Source organism: Pollachius pollachius (genome assembly GCF_949987615.1).
Source record: "Pollachius pollachius genome assembly, chromosome: 11".
Classification (NCBI taxonomy): domain Eukaryota; kingdom Metazoa; phylum Chordata; class Actinopteri; order Gadiformes; family Gadidae; genus Pollachius; species Pollachius pollachius.
In genome coordinates this window covers 20,428,170-20,446,622 of record NC_136944.1, presented here as the reverse complement: position 1 = coordinate 20,446,622, position 18,453 = coordinate 20,428,170, and the positions used below count along the sequence as shown (strand labels likewise).

General features: G+C 49.2%; 1 protein-coding gene across 2 annotated transcripts in view; it reads right to left on the bottom strand.

Annotated features, from left to right (window-relative positions):
• crebbpb (CREB binding lysine acetyltransferase b) overlaps window positions 1–18,453 on the bottom strand; it is a 38,962-nt gene that overhangs the window by 13,690 nt on the left and 6,819 nt on the right. Inside the window, exons 2-14 of one of the 2 annotated variants that reach the window (XM_079746639.1) lie at window positions 16,366–17,000; window positions 12,338–12,484; window positions 10,607–10,850; window positions 10,073–10,186; window positions 8,079–8,315; window positions 7,194–7,278; window positions 6,923–7,063; window positions 6,309–6,426; window positions 5,277–5,433; window positions 4,607–4,669; window positions 3,840–3,964; window positions 1,436–1,624; window positions 329–613 (exon numbers count right to left, since the gene is read on the bottom strand). In XM_079746639.1, coding sequence (XP_079602765.1) covers window positions 329–613; window positions 1,436–1,624; window positions 3,840–3,964; window positions 4,607–4,669; window positions 5,277–5,433; window positions 6,309–6,426; window positions 6,923–7,063; window positions 7,194–7,278; window positions 8,079–8,315; window positions 10,073–10,186; window positions 10,607–10,850; window positions 12,338–12,484; window positions 16,366–17,000 — 2,540 coding nt within the window. The remainder of the gene's footprint in view (window positions 1–328; window positions 614–1,435; window positions 1,625–3,839; window positions 3,965–4,606; window positions 4,670–5,276; window positions 5,434–6,308; window positions 6,427–6,922; window positions 7,064–7,193; window positions 7,279–8,078; window positions 8,316–10,072; window positions 10,187–10,606; window positions 10,851–12,337; window positions 12,485–16,365; window positions 17,001–18,453) is intronic. The other variant, XM_079746640.1, reaches the window with a different exon arrangement.

The window sequence follows — 18,453 nt, the reverse complement described above, 5'->3', positions numbered from 1 at the left end:
GTTCAATGATCCTTAAGGAAGATGGTGTGATTAAGGCGGGCGTGAGTGGGTCTGATAGGAGGCCGGGGAGCAGAGTCTGGACGATTGTAGCGAGCTCGGATTACAGTTCAGCCTTTCAGAGCCAGCCGTTCTCAAACCGACGAGTTGAACCAAACGGTCCGGAAGACATCAGACCGTCTGCATCGCCCGTCTCTACTGGGGAGGAGGAGGAGGAGGGGGTGGGAAGGGAGGGGGGGGGGGGGGGGGGGGGGGGGGGGAGGAAGGGATGGGGAGGGGGGGGGGGGACGGGTTAGGAGGGGGAGAGGGAACGACTGGGGAGGGGTCTCACCGGTGTGCTGGGGTGCTGCGGCTGGACAGAGGAGGGCTGCTGCGACGGGGGTCCGGGCGGGTCGGGCGGGGGCTGCAGGGGGGTGTGAGGCTGGGAGGGGGGTCCGGGGAGGCCGCCGGGGACGTGGGTGGGGGTGGAGGGCCGGGCGGAGGCGTGGGGGTTAGCGGAGGCGTTGGGCGGAGGGGTGGCGCGGAGGGGGGGCTGGGCTACGGGGGCGCAGGGCAGCTGGGACCCCGGCGCGTTCAGGGGGAGGTTGGAGCTCTGCTGCTGCTGCTGCTGCTGCTGCTGCGGGGAGGAGAGGGGAGAGACGTGCACGTGAGGTTAGACATGTGCACGTGGAGTGAGACGTGTGCACGTGGCGTTAGACACGTGCGTGCCGCTCCACACGCACTGGGTGGACTTCAAATGTCAAGCAGACCGCCGCAAAGGGAAGGCAGGAGTGCGAGTGTGCCTTGGTCCTTTTTGACAACACGCTCCAGATGTTGGGCGGAATTAACAGGCTCCTTGAATCGTTACCGCGTCAGTTATGAAATACCTTTGGGACTTGCCCAAATGATATTTTAAATTAGATTATTGAAGCCGTATGAGGATTATTTCTGTACAGAAACGGCTGCGTTAACAATGTCGCAAAAGGTTTCTTAACGGCGGGATACGTTTACGATCCGAAATCGGGATTAATCCGAGGCTCAGCGCAAACCACACGCCTCAAACACAGGATGCTGTTAGCGGAATGGGAACCCAGGGAGGCAACAGCTGCACCATAGGTCGAGTGAACAACCCTCGCTATAGGCTCAAAGGCCAGGTTTGTATTTCAGGCTTTGCAAACGTATATACACGGGAAGTAATCTAACATTAATCAGGTACTCTCCCTCTCTCGCTCTTGAAGATGTTTGAGAAGAAAATCAATAAACAATTTCCCTTGAGCAGGACAATACTCCTGCCCATCTTTGGAAACTTTTTGGGGAAGACAGAGATATTTTTAAATATTAATAATATAAATTGTGTTAAAGTACTGGAACAAAATGGATTCCATGGTGGACTCTTTGAAGTACACACACACACACACACACACACACACACACACACACCATCTCTTGCTCTGCTTACCTGTGCGACGGCAGCCTGCGATGTGCCCTGGCCCAGGCCCACGTTCACATTCATGGGCCCCCCTGGCCCGGCAGGGAAGGGCCCCTGGGGCAGGAACTGGCCCTGGTTGGTGGGCTGGCCCACCATGTTGCCGGCGTGATTACCCATCATGCCCTGGGCCTGAGGCATCCTTGACGGGGACATGCCCATCTGGAAAGAGGAATGAAATAAACAGGGTTCTCGTTTAGTCTTGGATGTGCGTGAGGCTGCGTTTCCCTCGTTGTGTTTGTGGACGAGCAAATCAACGTTTCTCTGAGCACGAATTTCCACTGCGAGTCTCCCAGACTATCAGCAGACCATAACTCGCGTCCTTCCATCTAATACCGTCTATCCATCGATCCGTCAATCTTGTTGTCTTAAACAGAGACAGTTTTGCATTCGGACAGGGTTCTTCACGTGGATATCAAGACCCCTTCTCTCAGAACCATCAGCCACTATATTAATATCCCCTTTGTGGCCGGGTAGAGGTTCTCCCCTCTTGCATGGATCTCAAGTGGCTTTACATACAAACGGTCCAAACACAAATTTTCCTTCTCTTCGTAGAGGATTCATGTTACACCACAAGCTGAGCTACGTCAGGTGCGTCTGTATGAGACGAAGGCTAGGCCCACAAGACGCCACCCTCCTCTGATACTAGCATCGCTGTATATAGCCATGCTAGTACATGCTCTGTTAACACTTCTGCTCGATAAGCCGAGGAATCAGTTTCTCTGCCTAAAGCCCGAATCCCGCGGCCGTGTCGGGTCGGATGCAAAATTATATATTTTTATTTGACGTCCAGAATAAGACTTATAATTAGGGCTGGGTAAAAAAATCTATTTAATCGATTTTGGATTGATTTCATTTAAATTTTGCAATTTCGATTCATAGGGCATGAGATCGATTATTATTATTTTTTTACCATTATTATTATTTTTGCACTTTAATAAATAATGCCTCAATGCAATTTGCAGTGATGGAATGTTGTAGTTCAAGTACACTTTCACTTGCAATTCCTTTCTTATTTCAAAATTGCACTTTTGAGACAGTTTTGTTTACAGCTCAAGTGTAAACTGTCCAATTTACAAGTTTGCACTTAAAACCTGTGGTTTAAGGTGAAGAGAAAAAATAAAGTAAATTTGTATTTTGTAACACAGTTGAGCCATTTTCATTATTTAAGAGCAGATCGAATCGTGATTAATCGATTCAGAACCTTATGAATGGAAATCTAATCGATTTAGGAAATTGGCCACGATACCCAGCCCTACTTATAATACGACTTTTAATAAGGCTCAATCTGAGGCAACAGAGACTTTGACTTCCGTGTTTGGTTGAGTCTTGAAGTGAGGCGGGGGGCGTGCGAGGACCCGATGCCTCTCGGGAGTACACAGGCATTATTGAATGTGTGCTCCGAGTACACACGTAGTATTGAACGGTTGCCAACCATAATAAACAGCCTGGAGCGAAGGCAGAGTACGGGCCACCCCGGCGCCATAAAGCATCCTGCTGAAGGGGCCCGGGGCCTCGCCGATGGACGCTAAGCACGCCGGGAGGGGATCAGGAACAGAAGAGTGCTTAACGCCTCTGATGGAGGGCTGCGCTATCAATACAATGTTTGATCGTGATTTGACTTTTTGGGTGAAACGATCTCCAAACTAATATAATCGAGTTGAAACTATTCTTTTTTTTTCTTTTTTTATCCTATAATCAAGCATATCTATTTTATTCATTAAATGTTTTATAGAAATTGCAGAACAGCTGGATAAATATTTGAAAATATGTTGATTAGAATATATATACTTTTTAAGGGGAAATTTCAAAATTCTCAGTTACAAAGTGCTTTTTTGGAGAGAAATGCTGAATTAATGCATCAAAAAAATCAAAAATAATCGTGCTTATGATTTTGATGCACATGAGTTATTTCCGGACCGGTGGAGGAAGGCTTCTTCTTGAGCGAGACTAGGTTAGACGCAATAACAAAGCGGCGTGAGGGCAAAAGGTAAAGAAAGAAGTTGCGTTTCTCTGTAGGGATCCTTTTCATAATGTTAGAATATAATCTGAGCACAAATAAGCACTTTTAGGGGAGGTGCGTTGGGAGCGGTGAAACTGCCCCAAAGGATTACCTTGCAGCCATTTTTATGCATCACGACTGCATTGTTGTCGCTCAGCACTGGACCAATCTCAAAAGATGGTTAAAATGAATCAATTCAACCGAGACGTTCCTGAAACAGGGCCCAGGGTGACCAATCCCACCGGCTTCCTTTAAGATAGGTACCCTGTAGCTACAACCAAGGGGAACACCCCAGCCTTTTACAGCCTACACCTGCCCAATGGGGGACTGGATGGGAGAGGAGAGGGTCTCGGTTGGGGGGGGCGGGGTGCTCACCGACGGGACAGAGCCCATGTTCATCTGCTGAGGGTGGTTCATCGGGGAGGCGGCGCGCGGTCCCATGGGCGTCTGGGCCATCTGCACATTCTGCGCCATCACCATGGGGTTGAACTGATTCATCCCTGGGGGGCCGGAGGAGAGGTGGTTAGACAGGGGAGGAGCGCGCACACACACACACACACACACCTACCTTATTGGCGTCTGTGTACTATACTTGGAGGCGTTGTAATTGAATATCACTACACACAGCTGAGCGGAGTGTCTTTATTCAGTTAGCGTGAACGACTGTGGCTGAGGGACAACACACGAGCGTTCAGAGGTTTAGGGAGAAGAAGAGCCTCCCTTTATTGCGGTACAGGCGTCTTCACTGTCCAAACGACATGTTACCGTGTGGATTAAGTTATAGAGCTGCCTCGCCTATGACCAACTAAATGTGTTTAACAAGTTGCACAAATTAGGTTCAATGATCAATTGCGTTGTGGGTAACGGTAGAAAACTACACCTGAAAACACACTCCTGAAACCCTGATACTATAGACTTGCTGCCTCGGTCTCTTCCTATGGAGTTGGATCAGTCATTGTTTGCTCTTTCTATTTATATACTGGCCAGCACCCTGCCATATCAAGACGGGTATCCATCGATACACTGACAAACCACCCAATCTCGAGTGTTTTCCCTTGAATAAAATAGTTAAAGAGAGGGCTAAAGCGTAGTTGAAGGGTGTGGTGGTGTTGTTGGTGGCGGTGGTGACGGAGCATGCATACCTTGAGAGCCCTGCATTCGGTTCAAGAGCTGATTTGGCACATTGGGCATAGGCACGGGTCCATCTGCAGGAGGGATAGCACAGTGTTTACAAGCTGCTTGCTACACAGCATCATCAGCACTCTCTGGACGCCGCTCTCGCCCGTCCTGGTTTTACGCAATGCCGTTAACCGAGCGTTCCCGGTGGGGTTACAGCCAGGAGAGCCCCCCGTGGAGAGGGGAGTGGGGAGAGGGGTCCTGTTGGCTCTACTGCCCCGCTTCACTGGACTTTAAGATCGCCCGCGATTTCACTTGACTTCATCCGCTTTGTACATCGTTGTAGTTTACCGGTACACGTGTTTTAATTAGGACTTCACCTGCGTTCTCCATTTGTGTTGTTTATGGGTACACACGATTTAATCAGGACTTAACATGCGTTCTACATCGTTGTTGTTTATCGGTACACATGTTTTAATGAGGTGGTGTTTGACTGCGGTGGTCTGAGCTTCTACATTAGGTCAGCACTTTTCCATGCTATCGGTTCTTCGCTTGTCCCACACCAGCCCCTACATGCTTAGTTGGGCCACAACAGACATCAAAGACAAAGGATTTTTTTTTTTTTACACAGGAGGTCAGAGGCAGCAGAACAAAATAAAATAAATGAATAAATAAAAATCGAGTAAAGCCACTCACTGGGGGGTCTGATGGCCTGACCGGGGCCCATGGCGTTGGGCTGGCCCATGCCGGGGCCCACCATGGCGGGCTGCTTCTGGAGCCTCGAGCGCCGCTTCTCCTCCAGCTCCTTCTGGATCTTGTAGATCTTCTCCGCCAGGAAGTGGTAGTACTCGTCCTGCGAGAGGGAGGGAGGGAGGCACACGTCACCTCCACGTTCACGTTCTCACGCAGACGCCTGAGGCGCTGCCTTTATGTACGCCGAGTGCTTGGATGAAGTGTGCCAGGGTCTGGGTCTGACTATTGTTAATGTTCCTAATTGTATCGATGCGTGTCTGCGTAGTCGCTAAATTAGCAGTCGTCTATAACTTGTGTGCTCTCCCCACTTCTAATCATTATTCCGTCTGTTGTTGATGCCTGGACCCTCTTTAGGGTGAACCGGCAAGAACCCCATCACCATGGACATTACTTTTATAATCCAAATTATAAAAAATGTTTATCCCCGTGTTTGTCAATTATGGCACCCATTGCACTCCTGAACATCCCTGGAAGGAGGGACCCCCCACTCTGCATTCCTTCTCAAGATTTCGTCCTTGTTCGTTACGTTTTTTCCTGCCAACTGGGGGGCTAGGGTCAGGGGGGAGTGTCATAGATATATGACCCGTTAAGCCGTTTGAAACTGTACCTGTGATTAAAGGCTACAAAAAATGAAATAGAAGTGCATGAACCAGCTCGACTCATGCGAGCTCTCATATGAAGACCGAGGCGTTAAGGCTTAGTTATGGTTCCACGTTGACGCAACGTAAGAGGGTTTACGGACCCATTACAGGGGGCGGCATAACGTGCGCCTCCCAAATACTGTAACGCTGCGTCGAGGCGATGCAGCAGCAAGGGCTGCGATTGGTCGGCTAACCTAAACCCAACGCAGGATCAAAACAGCTTCAAGACCACGTCAAAGCATCTGCGTGGTCATTTTGTTGCGTCGACGTGGAGCCATGACTAAGCCTTAAGCACCGCGGGGCTGCGATGGACTTGAGGCGGCTGGATGCTTACCCTGCTGTTGGCCGACTCGTACATGTCCCCCTCCACCTTGCGGGCGTAGGCCACCAGGTTCTCCATCCTGCGGTCCTTCAGTGCGGCCGGGTCCGGGGTCGGGAATATGGCTTGTACTCTGAGGGGGGGAGGGGAGACGGGGGGTTACAAGTGGACCGGATACATCTGGCTGACGACCCTTGACTTGAATGAGTGAGTGCGAGAGTGAGTGCGAGAGCATGTGTGTTTGTGTGCGTGTCTGTGATTGAGTGAGTGAGTGAGTGAGAGAAAGCGAAAGCATTTGTGTGATGGAGTGAGTGAGTGAGCGAGCGAGCGAGCGAGTGAGAGAGCGCGAGTGCGAGTTTGAGACCGTGTGTGTGAGTGAGTGTGTGAGTACGAGAGCGTGTGTGTGAGTGAGTGAGTGAGAGAGCGCAAGTCTGTGTGTGTGTGAGAGTGAGAGAGTGTGAGACAGTGTGTGAGAGGGTGAGAGTGTGAGAGTGTGAGACCGTGTGTGTGAGAGTGAGAAAGTGCGAGATCGTGTGCGTGTGAGCGATGCAGTCAGTGAGTGAGTAAATGCAAAAGTGCGTGCGAGAGTACACGAGCATGTGTTTGTGGCAGGGCTGCTGGGAACTCACAGCTTGTGCACCAGGTGAGTGCGCAGGTCCTGAGTGACGTGCTCGTGCCAGGACTTCCTGACCCCCGAGGCGGAGAGGGGGCTGGCGGCCGGCAGCTTGCCCATGCTGCCCCCCACCAGCGAGCCGTCTGCCAGCAGCTGACTGGAGGTGGGGAGAGAGAGGGCACGGGGGGGTTAGGAAAGGCTCCGATCACACCGATAAGATCATACACGTGTTCAGGGGGATGGCTTCATCCCGCGGGAGGGGGGGGGAGGGGTGTAGCCGGACTCACTTGTTCAGCGAGGAGGGCAGAGAGGGGTCCGAGTGCATCTGGTCTGACGAGGGAAGGCCCATGCCCACCGGCATCTGGCTGGAGCCTGAGACACACGCGTCAGAGAGCGGGTTAACACACTGGCTGGAGCCTCAGACATATACACACACACGCTATACTGTATAGCCGGGTTTTGGTGGCTCTGGATGACTCAACCGGGTAATAGAAACTAACCCTAACCGATACGACATCCGGTTTCTGTCCCAATATGCTCATGTTCTCCATTGAACATGGAATGAAACCATTTTGATTTGAAGAAGAAAACAGGTTTCAGTAAAAATGGCATGATTCAATTTAACCATTTAAATCGTTCACTAGGATTTAGTTTTGGATATTTCTATACACATCCCAAGCATCTCAGTCCAGTATCAAGACAAGCCCAAAAGCATACATCCACAGTAGGGCTGCTCGATTATGGGAAAAATCATAATCGCGATTATTTTGGTCAATATTGAAATCCTGATTATTCAAACGATTATTTTTGAGTTTGAAAACTTGTATTTATTCAGCATGTCTCTCCCAGAAAAAACTTCGTAACTGAGAACTTTCGTCTTAAAAAAAATACACAAAATGGTCAAAAAGAGAATGTCCCAATTTAAATAATATACAGATATGTATCCAGCTATTCTGCCCTTTCTATAAAAATACAATTTTTAAAAAAGATTGTTAATTTTGTGATCGTTTGACGCCAAAATCGAAATCCCGACCAAAACTCGATTATTCACCCAGCCCTAATCCACAGCATTAAACATATCAAAACAGACTCATTTCTAGTTTGCAGATTGCATTTGTCCACCGGCTGGGCTCCGACCGCATCAGCGCCCGACCCAGTACCAGTGCCCGTACCCAGGCTGTTGATGCTCCGCAGCGCCGGGTGGCCCTGGGGGCTGGCCTGGCCCGGGATCTGGGTCTGGCCGGGGGACTGGTTCCCGTAGGGCAGGCCCAGGGCGGCGTAGGCCCTCTGCATGGAGCTGGGGTCGATGTGGCCCGCCGTGTTGTTGATGGCCGGGTTGGTGCTGGGCTGGCTGACCCCCACCGAGCCCAGGGAGCTGGCCAGGCCGGCGCCGGGGGAGCTCAGCATGGCTGGAGGGAGGGATGGGGGGGGGGGCAGGACGACAGGACGACAGAGGGTAGGACGGTTAGGGGTGGAGGGGTTCTGATGGGGAGGCAGGCCTCGCTTGAGAAGTACAACTATTTGGATAAGCCGATGGAAATGAGGGAAGACTTAAGATAATGCCGTTTATTATTTGCAAAACTTAATTTGGAAATATGTACTAGGTTGATTATTTGGGCCGCCTACGTACCGATAAAATAAAAAATACATTGTATGTAACATCATTTCTTTTTTCTTTTCACACACATTTCACATCATTATAATGTTTTTAATTCTTAGTTTTATATATTAAACAAAAAAGTAAAAGTACAATATGAACTTAAACCATCAGTAAAAACAATTAAAGTCGTCAACTGTTGCGTCATTCCCTGAATTAAAAGTAAGCAGCGGCCCTCCTGTGTGTGAAGCTCCAGCTGCTCTGGGACCAGCCAGGGTAAAGATCTCGGCGCCGCTTCCCTGTGGTCCGCAGCGCTGACACGAGCACGCTGCCTCTGTGGGGGATTTAAACCCGTCACAGGGGCCTTCGTCCAATCGGAGCACCGGCCCCGCCCCCCACTGAGAGGGGAGCCACATAGCTCCTCCCCTGGGTGTCAGATTACGAGCCTGGCTCACGCTGTACGGGAGGCAGTGTGGAGGCCATCGTGGTGCGCACTGAGACGGCTCTTCAGCGGCCAGGCATTAGGGGAGGAATCAGTGCTTCCGAATGCATGCAATAATTATAAGGGAATATTTGCTAAATGTTAATAATATATCATATTAATAATAAAATATTTTATAAATATTGTATTCTTATAATAGTTTATTCATGAGGAATCAAACTTAATATTCAATCGTTTCACCTGTACTCCATAATTGACTGTTTGCATACCCAAAAGCTCCACAATAACTCCGTACCAACCCCCCCCCCCACCCTAACACAGGGCTTTCAAGAGGGAACACAGAGTTGCCTCTCACGGCTCAGCCACCGCGACTCCTTCCCCGCCCTGAGCCTGTGGAGGGCGGACGGGGTTTAGCGGCCGGCTCTCCTCTAGAGAACCTCTAGGGCCAAGCCCCACTGGAGGAATCCGCTCCCGCAGCCAGGCGAGCCGGCACAGAGCTGCGATGACCTCAGCCCCCTACAGGGGGCAGCGCCTCACACCGGAGCGTCAACCCGAGTGAGTCTGCGCTCTCAGCTTGCTGCCAGATTCAACAGTTGTCTTATTTCTGCCGGATGCGCCACAGAACCGGAATAATAATGAACGCGACGCGAACACGACTAAGTGCCGTTTTTTTTGCATTTAAGCAAATTATAAATGATCGCTTTGGGGTGACATCGGTGTTGTTATTATAATTGTTTTAAATATACATCTCGACCTGCGGGGGCGATTAAGAGGAACGGAGGATGCACACGGAAAAGGGGGAGCAGGTGTGGGAAATCTGCACGGCAAAAGTGGTCTCGCTGGTTGTCGCTGCGCTGAAGCCCGGAGGTCTATCAGGCTGAGTGGGAGTCAATAACAAGCGCTCTCTCTGTGCCACGCAGACAATTCAGTAACATTCAGGAGCAGAGCGGACTCCGTTCACGAGGGGCAAGGCAAGGCCGCCACCGCTGTTGCTGATGACGGTGAGTGGGGGGGGCAGGGGTGGAGTGGGTGAAGAGGGCTGAGTGGGTGAGTGCTGAGTGGGTGAGGTAGGTGGAGAGGGTGGGGGGGTGGAGAATGGGCTGAGTGGGAGAGGCTGAGGGCCTTACGTTGCTGGTTCCTCTTGTCGCTGGCGTTCTTCAGCGGCAGGCAGACAGGACAGTCGTGCCGCGTGCAGTTCTTCCAGTGGGAGATGATCTGCCTGGACGACGCACAGTGAGCCACTGCACAGAGGGGGAGAGGAGAGGGAGAATGAGACGGTGGGAAGAGGGGACGGGCCAAGTGTTTTACACCTCGCCAGGTAGGAAGACGCAACGGGACAATCCCGTTCTCTGATTTCACTGCACTTAAAAGAGAGGTGAACCCTAAAAATAACATATACATTTTTTCGCTGTCTCATCGTCAACATAGTAATAAAATATATGTGAACGTGATTTTGGCATGTTACTACAATACATTGAGAATTTGATAAAAAGCTATAAAATCCTATGTTTTTTTGTGAACGTTCTACTCTGCTCCGAACGCAAGCCGAGATCTTTGCGTTATGAATGGAAAGTATGGGAGTATGCGGATCTGAAATCAAAAACCAACCACCCCCCCATCGAGCACCCCTAACGCCGCCGCCCAGAGGAGGAGAGACTCACCCTGGCACAACTTGCCGGTCTGGCAGTGGGTCATGTGGTTGAGGACGTTCTTCATGGTGCGGCAGTGAGGGAGGGTACAGGCCCTCACCTCCCCGTTGGCCTGCTCCCGTCGCTGGCACTTGTGTGCGTGCAGAAGCAAGACCAGCTGCTGCTGGATCAGCTTGCGCTTCTCCGGGTCCGCCGTGGGCCCCGTCGCCACGCCGCCGGCCCCCGGGACCATGCCCACCTGCTGCTGCTGCTGCATCTGGGTCCATGAAGCGCGCACACACACAAACACACACACACACACACACACACACACACACACACACACACACACACACACACACACACACGGAGAGACACACAGACACACACGTTTAGTGAATTTGGTGTGGGCCCCGTCCGAAGGGTCACTTTGAAGTGCATTGAAACGTTCGTCACTGAAGGCGATCAATTATGTGTCAGTATGATTTTACAAGGTGGCGGTGATTCGCTGAGGGGAACCATTACAGACAGGGACACTGCCACAGTCTTCTGGTTTTTAAAACTCTAAAGTAAAAAAAAAAAAAAAAAAAAAGGAACAATATTCCAGACGACGGTTCAAGGATAAGATCGTTCTACAGCTGGGTGTGCCTTGTTGTCGAGATTCTTTCGTATATTTCTTGAACGCAGAAATAACATAAATGTAAATTGCATTCCTCTCTTATAGAGTGTGGTACTTAACCTGTGTGAAATGATCCAGGGCTTTTATTAATGGAGTGTAATTAGTGCTGTGGTGCAGGAAGTAGACTATCTTAGTAAGACCGACCGGTTGTAATCATGTCTGCCGCAGGCAGGACATTCAATTCAATTCTGTCGTGAAATTTGATATCGTTAAACCTGTCAGTTCAGAATGAGAAAACTGAAAACTGAAAACTTTTAGTGGTGCTTAATCCAATGTGACACGTTAATCAAACCTTCAATGTATATCATGGTGAAGTAGTGTGATGAAATTAATTTACACAAATTATAATTTATATACCGTGTCACAATTATGTTTGAATTCCCACAGGTGGTTTTAGAGGCAAGTACTGTCTAGTATAATCCTTCCATCCTAATCTTGCACGTTTACATCCCGTTTCTCTCAGTGTTGATCCTATTGGAAGCCTTCTCCTGGCAAATGTACTTATTGTAAGTCGCATTGGATAAAAGCGTCTGCTATATGCCATAAATGTAAATGTAAATGAAAGCCTAAAAATGCAAGAATTGCATTTTTAGGCATTTTTAACCCTAACCCTAACCCAACCGGATTTGGCAAGAGCCAAGCGAGCAAGAGCATCCCTATGACTGGCTGGAGCATTTCGAAAAACATATGGCCACGCCCATATTTGGAAATCAATAACAACAATAATTATAATAATAACGACTCAGCTAACGCCACGTTCACACTGCAAACGTCCGTATGGAGGTATGGGGGCTTTTTGACATACCCATGTGTTTTCCCGAGTTGTATTAGAAAGGCGATTTCATTGGCCAGTGTATTTGCGTTCTGATTGGCCGATGCAGGCAACGGAGCCGACAGAACGGAAGGACCCACAATGCATTTCGAGAGCGCCCCATGCAAGGTCAGTGAGATCCGTCAACGGACGGATGCAGTGTGAACACGGTGAAAAGGCAAGAGTTAATCGTGGCTATCAGCACGGTTGCCCAACGCTAGTCGACTACGACGGTTGTTGAACGTAACAAGTAGGGGGAGGGGGGGGTCCTCACCAGGTTGGGCACACTGCCGGGCCCCTGCAGGCTGTTGGGGAGGGCCGCTTTGTTCTGGAGCTGCTGGGCGTTGAGGCCCCCGGGGCCCATCTGCTGCACCCCCACCTGGCCGTACTGCTGACCGAACGGAGGCCCCGGCATCCCCATCTGAGCAGGGAGGAAACGGCAACACGGGGGTGAGGCAGGTCCATGGAGCAACAGGTGCATTGGTAAGATTAAGCTTGGTTAGCGCACGCACACACACACACACACACACACAGCGCTGAAACATCACAGATGGTCGGCCGTTTATTCATTGTCATTCCAATACCGCTCAAGTACCGTCAGAACCATCTAGAACAGTGGTACCCAAACTTTTAGTCGTCATGTAACTCCTGTGAGAGTTACAGAGTTTCCCCAAGCATCATGGACATGCTCACTTAAGCGATTTATTTTTCTAAATTCTGCTGCATAAACAAAAAGTGAACATGCACATACATACATACATACATACATACATACATAAATAAGCTTTCAAAAATATTCATAGATATATCAGTTCTCAACTCACCCAGCACTAAGGGGAAAAAACTTTTGCTGACTTTTGGAGTAAACTCGGTAAAACCTTGGTTGTCATGGCAACGTTTATCAACAACCAAGAGTTAACAGTTTGGATCTCCCAGTGCCTGGGTATCCCATCATGGGTAAGTCGAAGGGGAGGGTTGTTCCTGGGCTGCCTGTATTATCTTTGGTACTGAGACTGTAGTCATCCACAGGACGTGTGGGAAGGTAGCTCACCCATTAATCTCGAGTACCCCCCAGATCAAATCGGTTTGACGCGTGTTGCCTGAACTAATGCATGAACCTGAATGAACCTGGACGAAGGGCAAGCAGTGGCCAAACACACACAACGCACGGCAGTGAGTTTGTGCACTTGAACGCAATACACCTATTATTTATTTATAGCAGTTTTACAACTTTCTCCGACAAATTGTGTTGCAGGAGCCGGGGATCTGTAAGTGGGTAATTGGCCACAAAAACTCGGCTAGCAGAAGCAGACGGTAAAAAAAAACGGCCTGCAAAGGTTTCAAATTAACACTGCAAACTGGCCACTGTAGAAATGTATTCAAATCCACTTCTGAATGCATCATTCACGATAGTGAATGGGATTTTGAGTCTTAGTGATTGTGATTTTGTGAGCTGGTGAAAGTGATTTTGTGCAGGAGTGAATGACTTTGTGCAGTTGCAAATGAGATTGTGTTGTAGTGATTGTGATTTTTTGTAGAGGTGATTTTTTTTTTGCATTGAATGTTATTTTCTTCAGCAGAGAATGCAATTTTGTGAAATAGTGAATGATTTTGTGCTGTAGTCAATAGTTGTGTAGCGGTGAATGATGATAGATTGTAGTGATTGTTATTTTCTGCAGTTCATAATTATTGTGTCGTAGTGATTGTGATTCAGTGTTGCAGTGATTTAGATTTTGTGCAGTAGTGAACGATTTTGTGCCGTAGTGAATGTCCCCCACGTTGATGAAGTTTGCTTCTGTTTTCACTCAGTGAACAGGTGCCTTGACCAACCCCTCCTTAAAAGGGGAAGTGACTTTGCCGTGAATTTCATGACTTTCAGCTTCCACTTAAATCCTACCAAAAACTGTCACGAAGATCCGCCCTAAAATGACATGCCCCCCTGCCCCCCAAAAAAAGATCGGAATTCAAATTGAATAAATAGAGTAACAAAAATTGCATGCTATTTTGATCCAAATATTCAAAAAAAGTGATGTGCTTTTCCAACCCAAAATGCAGTTTATTGTTAGAGTCGAGGAGGATTGAGATTTGTGCATGATAAAAAAATGAAAAGGTTTAGTTTAAAAGTGGTCCTGCTAAAGAACGGTTGCGTCACCCCAACCATAGAACTACGGCTTCATCCACGGAGGGGGAAGACGAGGCTAATAATAAACCCCCTTCTACCCGTGGTTCCCAGCGCACCACTGTCTACTGCCTGCACTTAGGATCAGGCAGCAGCCAGGTCTCCTCCGCTGTATAGAGACCCGAGAGAGAGAGGGAGAGAAGAGAAGGGTAGAGGGAGTAAGAGAGAGACAGCAACAGAGAGAAGAGAAAAAGAAAGAAGAAAGAGAAAGAGAGACCGAGTGAGTGAGTGAGTGAGTGAGTGAGTGAGTCCGAGTGAGTGAGTGAGAGAGAGAGAGAACCCCCTGCTCGGCAGGGAGAAAAACAGCGTGCTCAACAGCTGAGCTGAGCAAGGGGGAAAGCACACGGACGACGCTCTCAGCACATGCTCACACACACCTTCTGAGGCACGTCTCTTATCAGCGCGGATTACACACACACACACACACACACACACACACACACACACACACACACACACACCTGCTGGGATGAGGCACCGACAGCTCAGTGTTTGCGGCCTAGCGGATGGCGTGTTCACACTGCAACGCAGCGACAAGTGTTGGTCCCCCCCTGCTCCCGAAGGCTCTGCCGAGCGCCTCTCAAAGGATCCACACCACACCAGACACCCTGCCATTCCCTCCAACCCACCCACCCACCACCACCACCACCGGCAGCACCAGCAACAGAAACCAGCTCCCCTGGACATGTTGATCCAGAGGGCCATTAGGCCAGCCCCGAACCTCCAGGGGGGACAATGTCAGAGACAGAGCCGGGGTGAACCCTCAGTGTGCCGGGGGGAAGAACAAGCGAGGTGGAAGAGCCTTGAAGAACCGTCACTTTTATAATAATAGCATCGTTACCTCTGAGGAGCCTTGGAGACTTTCAGACAGGACGGTTGTTTCGGTAAAGGCCATGCTCTCCCGTTACAGTGGCATGGCCAGGGAAAAATGCGAGGACACACGCTCAACTTTAAATGTCTGGACGAGTCAAGTGTCCTTAACTTGAGTGACAAGTTATAATCACTATAAGTTGTAAATCACTATTAAAATCATGGGCCATGTTAAGGCAATCCATTTTGCTTAAACTGTAACGAGTCATAAATGAAGGCACACTGGTCATAAATCAGACAAGGCAAGCATGGGCCAAACTGGTATTTTTTACCTGCCAGAGTGGAAAAATCAAACGGCCAAGCAATTATTTTATTATGTAACCCTGAATTATTCCACCTGCCAAATGGGCAAATAAATCTGCCATTGGCTGGTGGCTGGTGTTCATTTTGAATCGTGCCTGCAAGGGTTTCCTACCGGCGCTCCGAGCAGACTCCTAGAATAACTTCTGCCTGATGCCCTGAGTGATGAGCTGGAGGTCGAGCACTAGCAGTGAGTGGAGCTGGAGAAGGGCGGTTCCGATGTATGACGCAATCCGACATCGGCCTTGTGCAAACAAAACTTTATATTAAATGTCAGAGACTAATTCCAAGACAACCGTTCAGTGCATCTTCCTGAATACACTAGAAGGGGAGCTGCGATCATCGCGCAGTGGGAAGCGGCAACTTCTAGATTCTAGACGGGAATGTGAATATAGCGAAAACATTACGCCAAGACTCCTGTATTTCCCCTGTAGCCATTTACACTACAAGTATACTAAAATGTGAAACACAACCCCACATACATGGAGCTGGGCCTTGTTTCCTGTTACGTTACTGTAACAACTGCCAAGGGAACCTCGTTTGTGCAAGTGGAAGAGGCGTCGGGAAGGGGATTTTAAAAAGTGTTTCTACAGTGGCCAGTTTACACGGTGTTGGTTTGAAACCTTTAAAGACACTTTTATTGTTTAATAGCGCTGGACGAATTTGTGTCCAACGATCATGAACTTACAGATCCCGTTCCCTAACAACATGAATGATAGAAACAAACAGATGTATATGTAGATCAAAACATCATCATGTTTCAATGATGATGTGCGTGCAGGTGAATCACTAATATTTAACAACAATTCGTGTGTGCCTGTTTCTGCGTTCAAAAAGGGGTGACCGCAGTACGAACGCACAATAACATCCATAATCTGTTCTGTAGCGCGTAGCCCCGCCAATGTTCCCACACAACGGCCCCACATGAAGAACACATTTGAAGAGCGGCTCACCTTGTTCATGTTTCCAGCCTGCTGGGAGTTCATTGCGTGGTGCGCTCCCATCTGCGGCCCTCCCTGGGTGAGCGCCTCAGCCAGCACGCTGCCTCCGACGCCGGCCCCCACCCCCACAGGGGCCCCCTGCATGCCCTGCCCCTGGTACTGCATACCGGGCCCCGGTCTGCCCCTCCCCACCGGCCCCATGCCCCCGTTCATAACCGGTCCGGGCGAGGGCTGCCCGAGTACCCCATGGCTCTGCCCGCTGTTCATCATGGCCTGGTTGAAGTTCATGCCTGGGTTCCCGTTGCCCTGGACCCCCTTCTGGACCTGGGCGGACGGGTGGTTGGGCGACCCCTGGCCCATGGGGCCTTTGCCCAGGACCTGGCCCAGTTGCGCCCCGCCCATGCCCCCTTGCTGGGGGCCCGCCTGGTTGTGGCCCACTGCCAAGATGGAGGTGCTGCCGGGCCGGAGGAGCTCCGACAGCTGCTTGTGCTTGGCAGCGGCGTCGGGGACCATGTTGAGGCTGGGGCCCCGCCCTGGCCCGCCCCCTCCCGGACCCCCGTTGGAGGAGATGCCCATGAGGGCCAGGTCCCCGTTCGGGATCAGGTCGTCCGGGAGTTCATTCTCCAGGTCGAAGAGGGACACCAGATCTGGACGAAGGGGAGATGGTGGACATGGGTTTGCTCATGCAGTACCAATGCTGGCCGATATCGCCGTGTCCTATAGGGCTGGTTGATCTCGGCAGAAACGTTAAATCATGATTATTTGTGTCAAGATTGAGATCACAATTATTATGACGCTTCCCATACATCGTGTGAAAATATTATTGTGCGGTAATGCTATACAATAATGTGACGGATTTCTGGTATTCATGATCGTGGGAAGCCCGGATCTTATTCGCTATCATTATTTGATTAATCACCCAGCTCGAAAATATGCTGCTGTTTTTTTTTTGTCTCTTCTGGAATTTTCCACCCCTTCAAAATACACAGCGACCACAAAAGTCAAGACGATCAGGGCCTAGTTCTTAATGTCCTGCACAGTTGTAACTCTGCTTAGACACAAGTAGCAATGGTGTCTTCCTATTCCTATACGAATACAATCATATAAATATACATATGCCCAGTGGGGAAGAGTTTACAACCGCAAGGTGTATTCTAGCAGCTGGTTGAACCATTCACAGTATAGACAAGACAAAGCAAACTTCCCGCCAGCACCTCAAGCACTAATGAGCTCTACAGGCCAAAACATATGTGTGAGCCAAGGTCCTGCCAACAAAGAATTCCACAGCGTGACAGACACGCCCCCACACACGTCTCGCTTCACGCCTGGGCCAGACATCTGAAAAGCCGGAGCTAGACGGCTATAGAGTTGGAAGGCTGGACAGGGAAAGTGAGAGCGTTTATGAATGACAACATTTGCCACGCAACGGGGACTGTGGAAAGCTGGAAGATAATGAGAAAAGGCCAGACTTGGCAGACGTGACACAAGGGTGACGACAGCAACCAAATCATAGAAGACTTTAAAGCGAGTACTTCCAGAATGTAATTTAGCAAACCAATTCACATGAAGAGGTTGTAGCCATGCTTAAAGGTGACAGATCAGTGATTCCCACAGAGAGAAAGCATTGTGTGTTGGGGGGGAGGTAGACGAGGAATCCTGTATTTAACTTTTTGTGTAAAGGAAAATCAATAGTATAATGTGACAATTTAAATGTAATGATAAAAATAGTCCTTCTTCAACCAATCAGACCAACGATCGCTTCGATCGCAAAAATCAATTAATCATTGTCCATCAAATGTGATAAGAAGAGTAAATGCCAGTACAAGTTATCAGAGTCCAAAGTGATGTCCTAAATTTGGTTGCTTTATCTGACAAGCAGCCATTTAAAAGTTACCTATTTGACTGCAACATTAAGCAGCAAATATTTGTCATTAGTACATGATATATTACTTAAACAATTAATTATCTAAATAGATTCGATATTTTCTGTCGTTGGAGTAAATCCAAAGAATTGGATGATAGCCCGATAGAATTCGATATCATTCGAATTAGATTCAGATATTGGATTGACGATATGAAATTAAATAAATTGTGACTTAT